The sequence below is a fragment of the Engystomops pustulosus genome, chromosome 10, assembly GCF_040894005.1.
Source record: "Engystomops pustulosus chromosome 10, aEngPut4.maternal, whole genome shotgun sequence".
Classification (NCBI taxonomy): domain Eukaryota; kingdom Metazoa; phylum Chordata; class Amphibia; order Anura; family Leptodactylidae; genus Engystomops; species Engystomops pustulosus.
Window position 1 is genome coordinate 24,955,404 of NC_092420.1, and position 18,167 is coordinate 24,973,570.

Genomic DNA, 18,167 nt, shown 5'->3' on the forward strand with positions numbered 1-18,167 from the left:
GTTAAACATTGATAGCACAATCCCTTTCAGGCCTCCTGTGCACAGCCTTGTCCTAAGTCAGGCCATAACCCAGATGCAGCTCATGGACGGGTGAAGAAGGGAGGGGGGTGAGAGGGCCTCACCTCTGCACTCTCCATTGAGATTAATGAGGACGCCAGTTGCACATGAAACTGGCGTCCTCTTTAAGATTTTATATTCACATTTCATCTCTATTTCAACATTTTGAACATTAGAGAAGTTGGAGAAAGACAAAAAACAGCGTTTTATGTCTGAATGGTGGTTTGTTCTTGAGGAAGATTTTCTAGTTGTGTAAAAACCTCAAAGAAGCTGCATTACCACTGAAGTTCCCAATACTTTATCAGCATAAAGAGATCAAGAGCTCCGGGCAGATTATGTTTTTCTTAATGTGACTTTTTTGGACATTAGTGGATTGACTCTGGGCTCATTTTCTTTCCAGATACTGACTCCTGAGTTTCATGTCCAGACTGCTGACACAGAGCAAATTGTTCCTTTTCATTTAGTGGCTAAATAACAGAAAACACTGGACAGATAATAATATTACCTAATACAGGAATGGGTTCAAAGTAACATGAAGGCAGGAATTTATAAATTTTTTTTTCAATGCACATATCAGCATAAATGTCATAGGGGAGGTGGGTATGCAAATGAGACTGAAGAGCTTTGTAATCTCTGTTCACATGGGACAGTCTTGTATCAAATATTTCTGTGACAGACCCAAAAATCTCACTAGGGTCTACAGAAATCCATGTGCCTGTCACCAAAATAACCCACTCTTGTATAGTCTGGAATAAGATGTGCCTTTACAGTGACGTAACAAGACAGCAGTGGGCCCCAATGCGGACTTTGGTTCAGGGCCCCCATCATGCTGCCACCCCTCCCCACACATCACACAGCCTTCCCACACAGAAGCCTCCATTCAAAATATCCAGCAGCAGCCTTCACTCATTAATTAGATGCCCAGCAGCAGCCTCCAGTCATTAATAAGATGTCCAGCAGTAGCCTCCAGTCATTAATAAGATGTCCAGCAGCAGCCTCAACTGAATAAAAATGACCGGCAGCAGCAGCCTGCCCCTAAATAAAATGATCAATAGCAGCCTCCACTCAAAAAAAGTGCCCTGTCAGTAGCCTCCACTCAATGAAAATGAATGACATCAGCAGCCTCCACTCAATAAAATGATTGACGGCAGCAGCCTCCACTCAATAAAATGATTCATGGCAGCAGCCTCCACTCAATGAAATTGACAGCAGCCTCCCGACAAAAGCAGCCTCCATTCAATAAAATTGACAGCAGCCTCTATTCAAAATGTCCAGCAGCAGCCTTCACTCATTAGAAAGATGTCCAGCAGCAGCCTCCACTCACCAAAACGTCCAGGAGCAGCCTCCATTCATGGAAATGTGCAGCAGGAGCCTCCACTCACTGAAATGGGAACTTTGTATCAGGGCCCCCATCATGCTGCCACCCCCTTCCCACACATCACACAGCCTTCCCACACAGCAGCCTCCATTCAAAATGTCCAGCAGCAGTCTACACTCATTAATACGATGTCCAGCAGCAGCCTCGACTCAATAAAAATGACTGGTATCAGCAGCCTTCACTCAATAAAAATGACTGGTATCAACAGCCTTTACTCAATAAAAATGACCGTCAGCAGCAGCAGCTTCCACTTAATATAAATGTCCGACAGCAGCTGCAGCCTCCACTCAATTAAAATGACCAGCAGCAGGCTCTACTCAATTAAAATGATCGACAGCCTCCTCCACTCAAAAAAAGATCGACAGCAGCAGCCTCCACTTAATAAAAATGGCTAATGACAGCAGCCTCCACTTCAGTGGGCCTTTGGGCGACAGAGTCTCAGTGGGCCCTTTTGCATTAAACTCATATAGTATCATTGGATTAATTATATACAGCCCCCTCACCCCCAAGGATTATATGCAGCTGCCTCTTCCCCATGGATTTATTATATGCAGCCCAGATCCCCTCACCACCCATAGATCAATTATATGCAGTCCCCTTCCCTCACATGGATTGTATGTATCCCCCTCACTTCCCTTTATATGCAGGCCCCCTCCCCCAATGGATTTCTGTGTACGGGGCGATACTTTACGGAGCCTGCGCCTGGCACAGGTAGGCTGTTGGGGACGGATATGTGGCCACAAGTGGGCCCTTCCAGCAGCTGTGGGTCCCTGCACTTGCCCGGGTTTGCCAGCTGGTGGCGCTGGCCCTGGGGTATATACATTCCAGCTGGAACCAGTCCAGTTCACAGAGGCACTCTTCCATGTACCGCCCGGCTTTTTCACTCTTCTGCACATAAGTAATGTGGCAAAGCACTGGCAGGGTAATGAAGTCACTGTCCCACACTACTTCAGTAAACTGTGTGACAGAGCCGGAAGTGTCCGTGTGTATCACTTCCTTCTCTGCCTTGGCTTTCAGCAGTTCCGGAGCGCAGCTCAGATACATCTCAAATCTGCACTATGAAACCTGGATGGACCCCCGATATCAATTAATATGCCAACAGCATATTTATGACAGCGGCCCGGACTGCGGCCTCCACTGTTCATTATTCTACCACTTACAGCCTCGGCCAAGTCCTATCCCCTCCAACGGGCCCATTAACTATAACTCCCAAAGTCAAAAATGGCACTTTTTTGCCATTTTGAAAAATATAAAAAAAATTCTATAAATAGTGATCACACAAATAATGCTGTCTAATCTAATCCCACAAGAAAAAGGTGAAAGATTCGTTTTTTCACAAATTTCACTGTATTTGAAATTTTTTTCCCACTTCCCAGTACACGGCATAGAATATTAAATACTGCCACTATGAAGTGTAATTTTTGACACAGAAAACAAGCCTTCACACAACTCTTTACATGTAAAAATAAAAAGTTATAGATTTTTGAAGGTGGGGAGTGAAAAATGAAAACGTAAAAATGAAAAAGTGCTCTGGCGTTAAGGGGTTAAGGCAAAGCCCTAAGATCCCAAACTACACATGTAATGTATGGACCTAACACTTCTATAATGTGCAGAGACAAAGATACACAGATTGATGATATAAACTGACTTCTTTATTAACTACATTATAGGTTTTATATGCAGAAGTTGTTATGAGAAGTCCGAGCAGCAATCCTGTGGCCCTGAAGATGGTGATGATGGGTCTCTGACTCACAAACAATTGTCCTTCAGCAACTCAGGAGAGGAAAAACCCCCAGTGGAGGAAACCTCTAGGGAACCATGGCTGAAGGACTGCCCTTCCCTTGGGCTATGGATGAACATTTGTGAGGACAGAGACCGGGCCCAGAATCTGCTTCTTGAAGCACGGGTCAAGTGATCCTTACATGGTGGTCATGATGTTATCGATGGTAGCGTTATCACTTGCATCTGAAGATCCCGCTCTGGAATAGTAATCTGCAAAACATAAAAAGATAATGGACTATGATTGAGTGTGGAGCAAGTATATATTTGCGGAATACAATTTACAAAGTATAATGTATGAGATTGACTCTATTCTGTCTTAAGTTGGGAGTTCAGTGATTGGACACAACTCTTCTGGATGGCGCAGTATTACTCTGCTGGGATATGAAGTACACAATTTTGTGATGAGCATAAATGACAAAGTAACGTATATAATTGAGTATAAGTTGACTCGAATAAAACAGAGGTATACACTTTTACCGCAAAAAACTGTGAAAAAACCTATTGACTCGAGTATAAGCCTATGATGGAAAATGCCACAGCTACTGGTAAATTTCAAAAATAAAAAGATAGATACCGGTACCAATATAACTACAGACATCAGTAGGATAAGTGTTTATACTTTGGTATATGGAGCTATTTTAGGAGTCATTCTTTGCAGGCTGAGATGTCTTTTTCAGTGCTACCATTTTAGGGACTGTATGACCTTTGATCACTTTTTTATTACTAATCAGTGCCAGTACCAACCAAGGAAGGATAGGAAAATGCTTGACTTGCCAAAATATGGCATGGGGTTATAATGGACACTGCTTCAGTTGGCCTCAGAGGATACACGGAGAGCATGAGGCTGGCACCCAGCAGGTGAGGAGGTTTGGAGGAGGAGGTTTTCTATGGGAGCAGCAGTGGTCAAATTAACTGCTTCTGTATCACTCCATATAATAAATATAAACCCCTTTTCCATTCTGACCAGTAGGTCAACTTTCATAGACTGTCACAGACAGGTATATACTGTGACAGCCTAGGAGAGCTAATCTTGTTCAGGGCACACTGCTGCCTTTATTTCGGGGTGCCAGACAGGGGCCTCCGCACCACTGACTGTCACAGTGTGTATATGTGTACACATACAATCGGAGGACCCTGACTGATCACCCATATGAAGGGCCGACTTTACACTGACTCGTGTATAAACCGGGTCAGCATTTTTCTGCTCAAAAATTGAGCTGAAAATCTTGGCTTATAAATAAGTATATATGGTAATCTCTGCTATATTGATATATGGACATCATACTTACCTTTTCTGTGATTTTATCCAGCACAGACATCATTACACAAGCCTCAGGGTGTTACCGCGCTATTTGCTGGGTGTCCAGTTCACAGCCCATGTGGTTACACTGCAGAGTCCTGGTTCTCTCTTTTGCAGATGGTGTAGCCTTTCCAGGACACTGTCAATGACAGTTGCTAAAGAAAAAGAAATCCTTATTATAAGCCCAAGGATTGTACATAACAATAATAATGTTATTATAGTAAGAGAGGAAATAGTAAGTAAGGTGAGCGTCAACTGACCTGCATAGGCTGAAAGCAGGTAACTAGCTGTATCAGGATGAGGAGCAGCATCAACCATTCTGTGCTGATGGAAATTATTTCAATGATCTGTAGAGAAATCATATTAATAGTAAAAAAAATTGAATATAACAATAACTTTAGAATAAATTTTTACTGCATTCCATGGAGTCCTGTGACTGGCGGCCATGCCACATAGAGATAACTGGTTATGTGATAATATAGATATCATGGCCCCCCTGATGATATGATTAAGTTCTAAAGTTAGTGTTCCCATTGCTGTCCCATAGAACTGCTAGAATGTGTCCAATAAAACATATTTCTTAATAATAAGATTTAATCCAGGTGATGTTTATAGAAATGTACAGGACTTACCTTCTCATAGTCTCCGATGCACAGCTTGGTGAAAACTGATACCCGACATCCAATGACTGATGAATTATAATTCAGGAAAGTAACATAAGATTATCATGTGTTTTATAGCATTTACTACATTTTATGATGGACCTCCTTATTGTGGGCCGCAGGATATATAATAATTTATGATATATAACACATGGCAGCACCGCAGATTTCTTTTCAGTTTGTAAAACGTTCAACAATGTCGCCTTGTTGTAGCAGCAGGTCACCATCTGACGGCTAACATCATAGAAGTGACCAGAAATAGTTTTCTAACTAAGTCTGATTACAAAGGATTTTATGTGATTGTATTAGTATAGAAAGGATACAGGTAATAACACCGATGAAGGCCATTGCGCTGGACGCCATTCTTATATGGCAGATGGCTCTGCGGATTCCAGGAACTTCGTAGAGTAGTATGGCCTGCCACAGGTTGTAAACGCAGCCACAAGCAAAGGCGAAGAATGCTCCTACACGATGCGTCACTGGATAAAAATCGGTCTATATAATAAACAGACATGAGTTAGATAAAACTCCACAACTCTATGAGAGCGGTGGAAATAGACAATACTATATACTCAGGACAATACACTTCCAGCCCACCTGGTACATGGTAGAACATACAGATGTCCTATATACAGGTGTCCTATATTCTATACTGGTGTGTCCCAACAATTAGTAAACACCACAGGCACCCTTACACTTACAATCTTTAATAACTTACCTCAAACATAGCCAACACAGCGGTGCCAATACAGGATGTTATTCCCATCGCCAGCAGGATCTTCTGTATCATGGGCTGATGAGCTCCAAAGGCCTCAGCATGAAGCAGGATGAAATTATACTGGAGCAACGCCAGAAACAGATCTGAAAAAAGAGCCAATGATCAGAATAAACCATCTCAAAATTATAAGACAACCTAGTGATCCGACCCTAAACCAGACAAATGGAACCTTCCATGATGGACCATTCCATTTACCGGCATTGTCTTATCTGGCCCATTATTATCAATAACAATTAAAAACAAAAATCTCTTTATTTCTTATTTCTGTTATTACAGATTGGGATAAGAAACGGCATTGTGTGACTGATAATAAGTCTGAGTTCTTTTTGATACTGGTTGCTAAGGATACACTTACTTAGCAACCACAACTTTTTCTATGAGGTCATCAGGAAATGTCACACTAGAAAACTTCTTGCTAAGAGGAGCAATGGACTGAGGCCTTAGAATTGGTGCCAACCCTTTCGCCCAGTGAAGCACGTAGGATGTCTCACTTATTTCTTTTACATCGAGCGTATAGGTCACCCCAACTACTATGTCGGATAGGAGTACATGATGTGGGGATGCAGAGAACTGGAGTCTTTTTGGAAATCTATATTAGAATTGACGTGTAAAGTTTTCTCTGTAACTATTGAAGAAAGCCCACTAGCATGTCTATTGGGAGTTCTGAAGATAGACAACCTGACAGAACCTAATAATATTGCAATACAAAGGTCTTTATATCAAGCTAGAAAAGTCATAGCTGCCCATTGGATCAGGCCTAGGCCACCGGACAAGAAAGAGTTTATAGACCGTTTGAATGCAGTAATACTATTGGAATATAGCACATATGTGAAGAGGAATGGGGTCTCTAAATTCGAAAAGATTTGGGGCAAGTGGCTAGATACACCTGGTTTACCATCAAACTCCCTAATAAGGCTAAGAACTAGCTTAGAATATCAACTATCACTGGTAAGATAGTAAAGATAAGTTTAGGTCTTCTTTAATATGTGAAGATATATATGAGACCGGAAAGGTCTTGGAGAGCTGGCTCGTAGGGGTGGGTGGGGGGAGTTGGGAAGGGAGGGAGGGAGTATGTTACTAGTAATAAGCGTATATGATAAAACAGACATTCTGTAAGAGAAAATGGATACAAATGTAATTACCTTGTGTATGCTTTAATGTGTATAATTTCAGGCTGTATTATTGTACAAAATCAGAGCTTATTGTAAAGATATGTACATACTCCCCTCCAAGTTGTGCTTGTTGGGTGTGTTGTTTTTGTTTTTTTCTTAAAAAAATGTTCAATAAAAATATCTGATTTAAAAAAAAAAGAAAACTTCTTGCTGCCTTAATACTCAGATGGTAAGTTTTAGGCCAGAATTATCTTATAACCTGTTATCAGCAGCAGTAAACACATATTATCATACATTTCTATAAAATTTACTTACTGGCATTGGACATCCCAAGGAATCCGATTTTAAATGTGATGTTTTCAGGATAATAATTTCCTGTATCGCTGTGAAATGAAAAAGAAAAAGAGTCAAAAGTTAATTATATGAGGAATGTATCGAATTGTATAATCTGAATTTTCTGTACATTATAATCTATAGGACGGAGGGGAAAATTATAGATGTAGAAATGTAATAAGTGATATGAGCGTCTTGTGTTTCTCCATCTTACCTGATGTACGTCAGCAGGGGGGCATGGCCATAGATAACAGTCAGGGTGTAGCTGACCGCAACCCAGGCCGTACACCAAAAGGCAATGAAGAGGGGGACGAACCCCAATCCTCTAAACTCCATAGTATGCAGGAGAGTCACCGATACACAACTAATCGCTCTGTGTCATCCACAGAAATGAACCCTGGGTGTCTGTCACTGGAATGTTACCTCCTGGCTGTTTATGACATCACAGACAAGTGATGATGTCACAATGGTCTGCTCAACCAATCAGGATGCTTCTTTCAGTTTTCTTTTAATCTTATGGATATAGTTATATATATGCAGCTGCAGATGAAGAATCTTTTTCATGGACTCTTTTTATGTAATTTGGGATTATTTCACATGCTTTAAATATTTAAAATTTAGCCCACAAACCTGCTGGACATCGAAAGTTTGGGCTGTTTTTTTTTAAATGTATTTATTAATTTCTGCATTAACATTTTATTGAATTAGTTTGTTACTTGTAAGGGTGCGGTAACACGTGTTGTTTGAGATCCGTTTTTAAGCTCATTGCAGAATCACATATGCTTTACATTTTGCCATGCGTTTTGATGGTTAGAAAGCATTTTTTCTTCAAGTGTAAGCAGCTGTGAAAATGGGGACACCGGTGCTTACACTTCCAGCAATGAAGAGAAACACTTTCAAACCAACCAAACGCATGGTAAAATGTAAAACACATGCATTTCTGCAGTACTTCTAAAAATGCATAACAAATGCCACATTTGATCACACCCTTATATGTCGTCATTTCCCTGTGGTCAGGCTAGCGTGCTTAAAAATGCAGGGTACGGCCTCAAATCCAAAATTTACAGTAGTGTCCGCTCCTGTACATAACCCCCTCACATAGCTTGTGTCCATGTGGATTTGAGACATTTGCAACTAAAAGTGTCAAAAAAAGCCAAAAGTTGCAATTGCCAGGATAGTAAAAACTATCACAATAAAAAAGACATGATCATACATAAGGCGCAAAAAAGACCTTCCAAAAGTCTTAATTATACATTAAAGAAAAAGAAAACTAAGATGCATGTCCCTCACAGGGTCTATGGTGATGGTAGAATAGCCTCTCCTCTAGGTGTAGAGGATGCCCCCTGTCTATGGTGATGGTAGAACCGCTTCTCCTCTAGGTGTAGAGGATGCCCCCTGTCTATGGTGATGGTAGAACCACCTCTTCTCTAGGTGTAGAGGATGTCCCCTGTCTATGGTGATGGTAGAATCGCCTCTCCTCTAGGTGTAGAGGATGCCCCCTGTCTATGGTGATGGTAGAACTGTCTCTCCTCTAGGCGTAAAAGATTCCCCCTGTCTATGGCGATCGTACAACAGCCTCTCCTTTAGGTATGATGTGCCCTGTATAAAGCGCCTCTCCAGTAGGTGTGGAGGATTCTTTCTGTCTATGGTTATGACAGAACCTCCTTGGCAGCACGGGAAGTAGAGGAGGGGGCGAGCGCTGCTTGCCCCGGCCCCTCTCCCTAGAAAATACTAGCCGCACCTCCATAGATATGGCCAAAGATACAGCAGGCTCTATCTTTTTGCGGCTATGGCTCAGAATGGTGAGCGCATGTTGCTTGTTGTTATTATCTAGCCCGTGCGCCAAAGCTATCTATGGGGGACGTATCGGACTTGACAGTTGTGTGTAGGGGCCTAAGGGTACAATGGGAACAGGGCTGTATAAGAAGTTTGGGGCCCCATGAACCACATTCACATGATGTGTTTGAATACAATATTGAAAATCAACAGGTAAAGTAAAGTAAAATCTACAATGGAAGGTTCACAAATAAACATATCCCGTGTTATAATGGCAAAGTCACATCCAGACCTGAATCCCATCGAGAATCTGTGGAAAGAGCAGAAAACTGCTGTTCACAAACACTTCATCCAACCTCACTGAGCTCCAGCTGTTTTCCGAGGAAGAATGGGAAAGAATTTCAGTCTCTCGGTGCAAAACTGATAGAGACCTGACACCCCAAGCGACTTGTAGCTGTAATCAGCATTGCATTCTACTTCCCAATTGTTTCCCACTTGTTGTTGATTCTTCACCAAAAATGTACATGTTTTATATCTTTATATTTGAAGTCTGAAATGTGGCAAAAGGTAGAAAAAAGGGGGCTGAACACTTTCGCAAGGCACTGTATTTATCAGGGATGCTATCCCATCAGGGCTCGTGACTAGTAGACCTTATAGAGGGTCCTGGAGGTGGAAAATAGGTTTAGTAGTTCTTCAGGGAGTTTACCAATACAGTTACCCCCCTATAATATCTATTCTGCGTTCACCCAACATTCCAGTGTCTAACAATCTCTTAGTATCCATATACACTGGTTTGGATTGCAGTGTTGCAAGGGCGGCATAGGCCTGTTGTACCTGCAAAAAGGAAGGTGTGAAGTATTTCAAATTTCTCCAAGGCAACTTTACATTTATGTGATACATAAGCTATCATATAGCCCCTCATGACCGCCTTTGACGCTGTACACATTAAAGCCTGGTCATCAGAATGCTCTAAAGTCTAAACGGTCATCTAAGTAAGATGCCCAGTTAATTTTAAGAAAAGTACAGAAGTCCCCTGGCTTAAAATGTGGGTATGTGCCATATATAGCACTTGAATTGCTTTGGTAGGACTTCCAGGGTCAGTGTGACTGGGGCATGGTCTGTAATAGTGATTGGGTGAATAGTAACCAAGTAAAGGGAGTCCATCAGGGTGATGGGCAGCAAGAACAGGGCTATGTGGAAGAAAAATGTATATTCCTTAGCTGAGTAATATATCATTCAACAGACATGACATAGTGAGAACTGTTTCATTAAGTATAACAATGATCTGGAGGATGGCATCAGTCTGCTGAGGAGCAGTTGAGGAGCAGTCAAGCCTAGAGTCCATCACCGCATTAAAATCTCTCCCCACTATCAAATTTTGTGCATTTACCTCAAATATCATTTCAACCAGCTTAGAAAATAAAATCTGTTTTAGACTGAATGGGGCATGTTGTTCAATATGTTATGTTTGGTCCCGCCAATTAATACTAACAGTAGTAGAAGATGCCCCTGATCATCAGACTTAACATCAAAGACCTCATAGTTGAGACCTCTTCTGCACAAAATTGCCACCCTCCTGGATTTGGAAGTGTAGGAAGATGCATAGCAGGCATCCACCAAGTGAGCTATAAGTGATCACTGTGCCCAACGCTTCAAATGCATCTCTTGTAACAGTATGACATCTGCTCTAAAACTATGGAGGTTTTGGGTAACTTTTGGCATTTAACGGGGGTATTTAGCCCTGCCACATTCCAGGATACAAACTTAAGGTAGGGAGTAGCCATGTATGTGTCATTGGTGTCAAATGTGAAATCAGGGTTTGGGTCGAGACACAGGTGGTCAGACAATTGGTGAAGTATTTGCAACATCCCCCACCAGGGACTTGCCTTTTCAGCCTTGGTCACGCTGATGTCACTATGCTTGGTATGGGGACCGGGGGGCTGTCCTAAAGCATGCCAGTTCTCCAGCAGGTGGTGTGTGCAAGAAATATGGAGGGAGAGGCTGATGTACGGGTTCTCCCTGGGGCAACCCCTGAGGTGTCTGTAGGATGAGTCCTTGGGTGATGGATGGGGAGCCCATGGTGGTAAAAAGCTGAATCCAGGGATCAGACGGAGGCATTATGCAAATCAATTTACAGTTCTTTATTAAACAGTAGGCAATGGCCAAAACAAGGAACAGCAGATTTTTTATTCTGGAAAGGTCATGGAGAGTTGGTCCGCAGGAACGGGGCACACAGCCTGATAGTAGATGCAGGCTGGGCTGGTTCAGGTGGAACCGAGTCCAAGTGGTGGAAGCTGCAGTTCTGGGCTTAAGTCTCTGGACTTGCCCTGTGAAATAGGCAATAGGCCTAAGGCACTAGAAGTTCCTGGGATTAATGGCTGTGGCAGCACAGAAGGTGTGCTACTTTCTCTCTCTCTTGACACTGCAGTCTGACTCCAAGATGGAGTTTCTCACTATGACCATGAGGACTGAACCATGTATATATTCTGTATTTATACTGTGGTAGTACCCCTCCAATCACCTTCCAGCTTGTGTTACAGAAACACCATTGGATAGTTACATTATACAGTTAACTGTTGCCTTACCAGGCAATAGCTACAGCTGCAATTACACAATACCCCGGATTCTAGGATCGTCCTAAAGAGGTGATCAGTCTGCCTATCAGCTCCTGACCTGGAAAGGGGAGCTATTCGCAACCATGCATCAGCAGGGGTGTTGCATATCCTAACGTGTAGAGCCTAACCAGTGCTAGATGGACGGAGGACTCTATATTCTGGCTCAGGCAGATGAGTGGGGGGACCAATAGGCCTCCTCTGCGGATCTGTAATAGCAACGAGAATGATGAGTAAGTGTCACATAAGAATAACAAATAACTAATGACATAAGCAAGGAAAAACAATGTTAGCAATAGCATCATAGTGTAAACTTCATAGGACATAGACTCCTCATATTTTCCCCATGATTCAGCTTAAAGTGCCTAAATGTAAGTGTCTTTTAGCTTCCTCTTGATCTTCAGACATCAAAGTACATCTGTTTTGTTGGACTTGTAGACGGGCAGAATACTGAAGCTAAATCATATGCCCTGGTCATGTAAATGACTTCTACAAATCGCTTTCTGCACTGCAATACCATGGTGGAAAAGTCATGGAATAGAAGAATCTGTTGCCCATAGATAGTGAGTTGCACCTGGTTTCTGTAGGCCTTGAGGATTTTTTCTTTTGTCGCCCAACGAAGATATTTGACTGGTCTAGGGCGTCCTCCTCTGTTGTCCCTCGGGGGGCCTATGTGATGTGCAAGCTCACTGGACGTAGGGTCTTGTGGAGTGTCCAAATTACATGTGGAGTGTCCAAGACAAATTATGGAGCTGTTCATATATCAGGTGACCTAGTACCTCGCCAGGTCTGCAAGCTTGCTATCTCCTGTATGATCACAAGATGGTGCCAGAGAGCTTGAAATGATGCAGGAAATATGTTAACTCTTCACAGCCAGGCAGCTGTAATATGAGCTGGTATTATCAGATTCCGGGCAATGTTGAAGATAGCAGAATGATTCCAGAACAATATATAATGTCAGGGTTTGAGCATCCTGGAACTCTGGAACAACATATTTCAGCAGAATCCGGCCAGGATAAAAGAATGACTTAGAAAAAATAGGGGTAAAAGTGACTTTTTGGAAACATTTTCAACTTTTTCAATTTTCAGGCCTAATTGGATCATACACCTATAGGGGTAAATACACATATTACACCTTGCTAAATTATCAAAGGGGTGTACTTTCTAAAATGAGGTCACTATTGCGGTTCTCCTCTGTACCACTAAGGCTCAGCAAAGGAGCAGCTCTCTTTCCCTACCAAGTGCCCCCCTGTGCCCATACATCAGGGTACAGTGACAAAATGGGTATTGGCATACCCAGGAGGAATAAATATAAATAAAGATTCTTAAATATACTCAGGGTAACAAAATAACATAGACTGCTCAAATAATAAACACTAATTCACCAGGAGCAGGATTGCCCCCTTTAATACCGCATAGTCCAAACATAAATAACCAAACAGAAAAATGTTGCTTAACCATTTTTCAATTGTGGGTTGACTGTGGGTCGGTCACAGTTTTAAAGGGATATTCCCACAAAGACAAGTTTATTAAACGTACTCAAGATAACAAAATAACAAATTCTCTAATTCACTGTTATTAACAAAAATACAAGATTTCACAGATAATTCCTATCTGTGTCTATCAGTCCTGGTGTAGACAATCTTTATAGTCTCTACACACAACCTTGTATCTTCTGAATTTAGAGTCGGAGAAAACATCTTGTTTTTCTGTCTGACGCTGCACTGAGCTGCTTTCTGCCTCTAGCCACCACCCTTGCATTTCAGGATGAGCTCACACACACAGACACTGACTTCCTGTCTGGCTCTTGAGGAGAGTAAAGCTACAGACAGATAAGTTTTTTTTTATCAGGGGGAGAGGGAGACAAAGCAGATCTGACAGTATGTGTTATAGGTGAGATAAAGCAGAGATGTGTATATTATAGTAGTAGTAGCCTTTATAGTAGTCATTTGTAATATGCATCTCATGGATATCATAATCTCTCATCTTTGATCTGTTTCATCTCTGATGTGTCTTTTTCTAGTGAATTTCAGAAGCTAAATACCAACCTGTCTCTATCAGTCCAGGTGTACAAAATTTTGGTTGCCCTTGGATCCAACAGTTAACCTTTTGACTTTAGGGTCAGGAGGAAATATTCTTCTCATGTCTGAGACTACACTGACCTCCTCTCTGCCCTCAGCCCTCACGATTTCCAAGACGAACTCACACATAGAGACTTCCTGCCGGCGAGCAGCGTGAGTAGAGTATATCTACGAGCTACAGACAGATAAGATCTTCATCCAGGGGACAGGGAGTGAGGCATATTGCAGATCTGACAGTGTATGTTATGGCGGAGATGTTGCAGGGCTGAGAATGTAATTTTGTGTCATATACATCTCATGGATCTCATCATCTCTCTGATCTGCCTCATTTCTCTTTCTATGTATCAGATGACACATACAGTACAGAACAATGTTCAGAAGCTATATAAAAGTGTTTACAAACCTGGACCCTGATAATTTATGCACATTGTTAGCTCACAGCATCTCACAGCACCAGAGGGATCATGAAGTGTCTGCTTAGAAAGTCCCCACCCACACTGCTGGAATCTTACACTGACCAGCCTAGGGAGTGATTGGAGCTAAAACAGCAATAAAACTGATTAAGATTGTAAAGTAAGGGGTTTAAAATGATCTTTATTGTGTAAACATCACTAGGGGATTGAAATGTGAGAATTTTCTTTCGCGGGAAAACACCTTTAAACCAAGAGGACCATTCACCACCCAACATGTCTGCCACACAGATCCAGGAGCCCTTTGAATTTTATGGTTGTAGAGACATGAATCCAAATATTTGACCATTGTAATCTGTGCATTTGCATTTACGTCACTTACTCTTAGGGTGGTGATACACATGGCGTTTTTAGGCCGTTTTTAGTTTTAGTGCATTTTCAGATCGTAAAAAAACACATTTTTTTGAAAACGCAAGTGTTTTTGACAGGTTTGACCAATTATCTTAATTCAAACTGGTCAAAATCGCACGCGTTTTTCATGATCTGAAAACGCACCCAGCCCAAAAAACTAAAAACAGCCCAAAAACGACCTAAAAACACCATGGGTGTCACCACCCTTCAGTGGAGTTTGCATCCCTCTTATGCTTACCCAGCATTTGCATTTGCATTGAGCTTACGTAGTATTTGAGTCTATCTTACGCTTACATGAGGTTTTCATCGTGCATATGCTTACGTGCCATAAACATTCGCTTACATGGACTTTGCGTTTGCGTTGCGTCTATGCTTACGTGGCATTTTTGTCATGTTGTGTTGCATTTATGCTTATGTGTCATTTGAGTCACATTTCCACTTAAGTGACATTTGCCTTGCGTTTGCGTCACTCTTACACTTAAAGAGAACCAGTCAAGCAAATTAACCCTCAAAACTAAATATATTTTCATAAACTGCCATTAAAAAGCATTGCCAATATCCCTACATTGTCCCACTACATGCCTGTAAACAATCAGGTACTAAAGCTGTATGCAAATGACCGTAGAGAGGACTAATGAATCATTATCATATTCAGATGTCCACCGTATTCATGAGTGTGAGACACAGCCACACCCCCCCAGTGCTTGGCTGACAGCCTGTACATTGATGTGACACTCCTGGTGGTGGCTCCTCTACTTGCTTCTTGGTGTCCCCTGCAACTTGTGTATGTATGAGATATTCCTATACACATGACTGACAGGGTTTATAATGATGTGACACTCCTGGCGCTGGCGCCCCCTGCAGCTTGTGTGTGTATGAGATACTCCTATACACATGACTGACAGCCTGTATAATGATGTGACACTCCAGGCGCTGGCGCCCCCTGTAGCTTGTGTGTGTATGAGATACTCCTATACACATGAATGACAGCCTGTATAATGATGTGACACTCCTGGTGCATGGCAGAGCCATGTGCTTCCTAGTGTCAGTGGCTACGCTCCCTGAAGCTTGTGTGTGTATGAGATAATATTATACACATGACTGACAGCCTGTATAATGATGTGACATTCCTGGTTATGGCTCCTCTATGTGACATTCCTGGTTATGGCTCCTCTATGTGATATTCCTGGTGCTGGCGCCTTCTTATGTCACGTTTACACCAACATTTATGTGGTGTTTGAGTTTATGTGGGATTTAAATTTACGGAATTGTTTGCGTTTAAGTTGTGTTTGCACTTGCGTTTACACCTCTGTAAGGTTTGCATTTATGTCTCGTTTACACTTACACTTATGTGGCATCTGCATTTATGTTGTATTGGCATTGTGTTTATGCTACCATTTGTTTGGCACTTGCGTTTATGTCTCCTTTGCATTGCATTTATATTTATGTGGCATTTGCATCACATTTGCTTGTACATGGAGTTTGTATCACATTTACTTTGCCTTTACGTCACATTTGTATTTTGGGTGTCCTTTATGTTGTATTTACATTTATGTGGCCTTTGCTTCATTTTCATGTTGCATTTGCATTTACATTGCATTCACTTTTACATCTGCATTTACATTATTGTTTCCCCTAAATCCCTTCCTCATCCAATCCCTACCCTTCCTTGTTTGAACTTGATGGACAAGTGTCTTTTTTCAACCGTATAAACTATGAAACTATGAAACATGGCATTTGTCCTTATGTTTACATGGGGTTCCCATTGACATTGGGTTTACATTTTCATGGCATTTTCATGGCATTTACTTTGTGTTATTGCATGATGTTTGCATTTACATTGCATTTCCGTTCACATTATATCCATGTTTACAATACATTTGTAACATTGTATTGTAAGACAGATCTTTAATAAATAGTGATGGCTGCAGTGTTTCTGTTAGACTGATCCATGGACACAGGCAGCGATGTTACCGATGCCTACTACCCAGGTGCCATCGCTGTCATCGTCTAAGCCTGGGTCAAAGAGACGAGAGCATGGGAGCGATGAGGAGCTGGCTGCAGGGAGCGCTGGTAAGTGAATATTCTTTTTTTTTTTTGCTGTGACTACCTATCTACTGGGTAGCATTTGCTGTGGCTACCTATATACTGAGAGTATGTGCTGGGGCTACTTATCTCCTAGGAAGCATGCGCTATGGCTACATATATACTGGGGGGGGGGCACTTGCTGTGGCTGCCTATTCACTTGGGGGGATGTGCTGTGTTTCCTGACCCCTGCTTTGGATGATCATAGAAAAAAATAACTCTCTTCTGACAGTATTACAGAAGCTTAGCAAAACACAGGCCTCCAGCTCCTCCACTCTGACTAAACGTAGATTATAATGGTCAGGTATCGGGACTGATGTCTCTGCAACCATGGGGGCTGGAAAGAAAATTCAAAGTACTCCTTAATCTGTACACAGCATTCTATGCTAATTTCTATTCATGTGAGCTAGTGAAAGGTCCTCTTTAAATGCCAAAATCAAGCCAACAATGGCATTTAAATGTCTGCAGGAAGGTTCCCTGCTCAATCGGCTTCCCCAAAGGGGAAGGGGGGGGGGGTTTGATCAGGGTTCTGATTAGCACTATGGCAACCCTGGACTCAGGGGTTAAATCAGGGGTCAGGAACCTTTTTGGCTGAGAGAGCCATGAACGCCACATATTTTAAAATGTTATTCAGTAAGAGCCGTACCATATGCACATGCCCCCCAGTAGACAGGTAGTCCCAGTGTCTCGGATCGCAGGCACACCTGTGCCCCCTCTCCATGGCGGCACCCCTTTCCAAGCTCACTCAACCCACCACTTTCCGGCTCCTGTCCTCCTGGCCAGTGCGCCGCTGATTGGCACTGCCCACTTCCTGGGTTCCTATAAAGACCGGCGGCTACCAGATAGGTAGCCACAGCACATGCCCCCAAGTAGATAGGTAGCCACAGCACACGGCCCCAGTATTTAGGTAGCCACAGCACATACTCCCAGTATTTAGGTAGCCACAGCACATACTCCCAGTAGATAGGTAGTCACAGCAAAAAAAAAAAAAGAATATTCACTTACCAGCGCTCCCTGCAGCCATCTCCTCATTGCTCCCACATTCTTCTCTTTGACCCAGGCTCAGATCATAGCGGCGATAGCGCCTGGGTCATACAAAGGACGTAGGCAGCTGTAACATCGCTGGCTGTGTCCAGTGATCAGTCTAAGAGACACACAGCAGCCATCACTATGTATTAAAGGTCTGAGAGCCAGATGCAGCCACCAAAAGAGCCACATCTGGCTCCCGAGCCATAGGTTCCCTACCCCTGGGTTAAATCCATAGAAAATGTGCATAGTAAATATCTTTAAGGTCATGACTGTGACAGGACCTTACAGGCAGTGAGTCAGCCTATGCATCAGTATCACAGGCTATTATAATGAACAAACGATTGCTTGTTCATGTCCCATA

General features: G+C 42.4%; 1 protein-coding gene across 3 annotated transcripts; it reads right to left on the minus strand.

Annotated features, from left to right (window-relative positions):
- Positions 1-3,086: 3,086 nt before the first annotated feature.
- Positions 3,087-7,835, minus strand: LOC140104076 (DNA damage-regulated autophagy modulator protein 1-like). Of its 3 annotated transcripts, XR_011850239.1 has the most exons (8): positions 7,617-7,835; positions 7,385-7,452; positions 5,898-6,040; positions 5,503-5,674; positions 5,150-5,205; positions 4,778-4,864; positions 4,507-4,672; positions 3,087-3,427 (listed from the first exon to the last, which is right to left on the minus strand). XR_011850239.1 is itself a non-coding variant. In XM_072127430.1 (7 exons), exons 1-7 carry the CDS (start codon positions 7,736-7,738, stop codon positions 3,365-3,367), a joined length of 711 nt encoding a protein of 236 aa, XP_071983531.1. In that variant the 5' UTR covers positions 7,739-7,835; the 3' UTR covers positions 3,087-3,364. The 3 variants fall into 3 exon arrangements, 2 of the variants coding, with proteins under 2 accessions (XP_071983531.1, XP_071983530.1); XM_072127430.1 differs by lacking the exon at positions 4,507-4,672; XM_072127429.1 differs by lacking the exon at positions 3,087-3,427 and having other exon boundaries at positions 3,440-4,672.
- Between the last annotated feature and the right edge of the window lie 10,332 nt (positions 7,836-18,167).

What these genes read in the sequence shown, in the direction of transcription:
- LOC140104076 (XM_072127429.1), bottom strand. Translation starts at nt 7,738, where the DNA reads ATGGAGTTTAGAGGATTGGGGTTCGTCCCCCTCTTCATTGCCTTTTGG. An exon ending in CCCCTGCTGACGTACATCAG is followed by an intron (nt 7,453 to 7,616) that starts GTAAGATGGAGA and finishes TTCATTTCACAG; the next exon opens with CGATACAGGAAATTATTATC. An exon ending in GCATCGGAGACTATGAGAAG is followed by an intron (nt 4,865 to 5,149) that starts GTAAGTCCTGTA and finishes ATTTCTCTACAG; the next exon opens with ATCATTGAAATAATTTCCAT.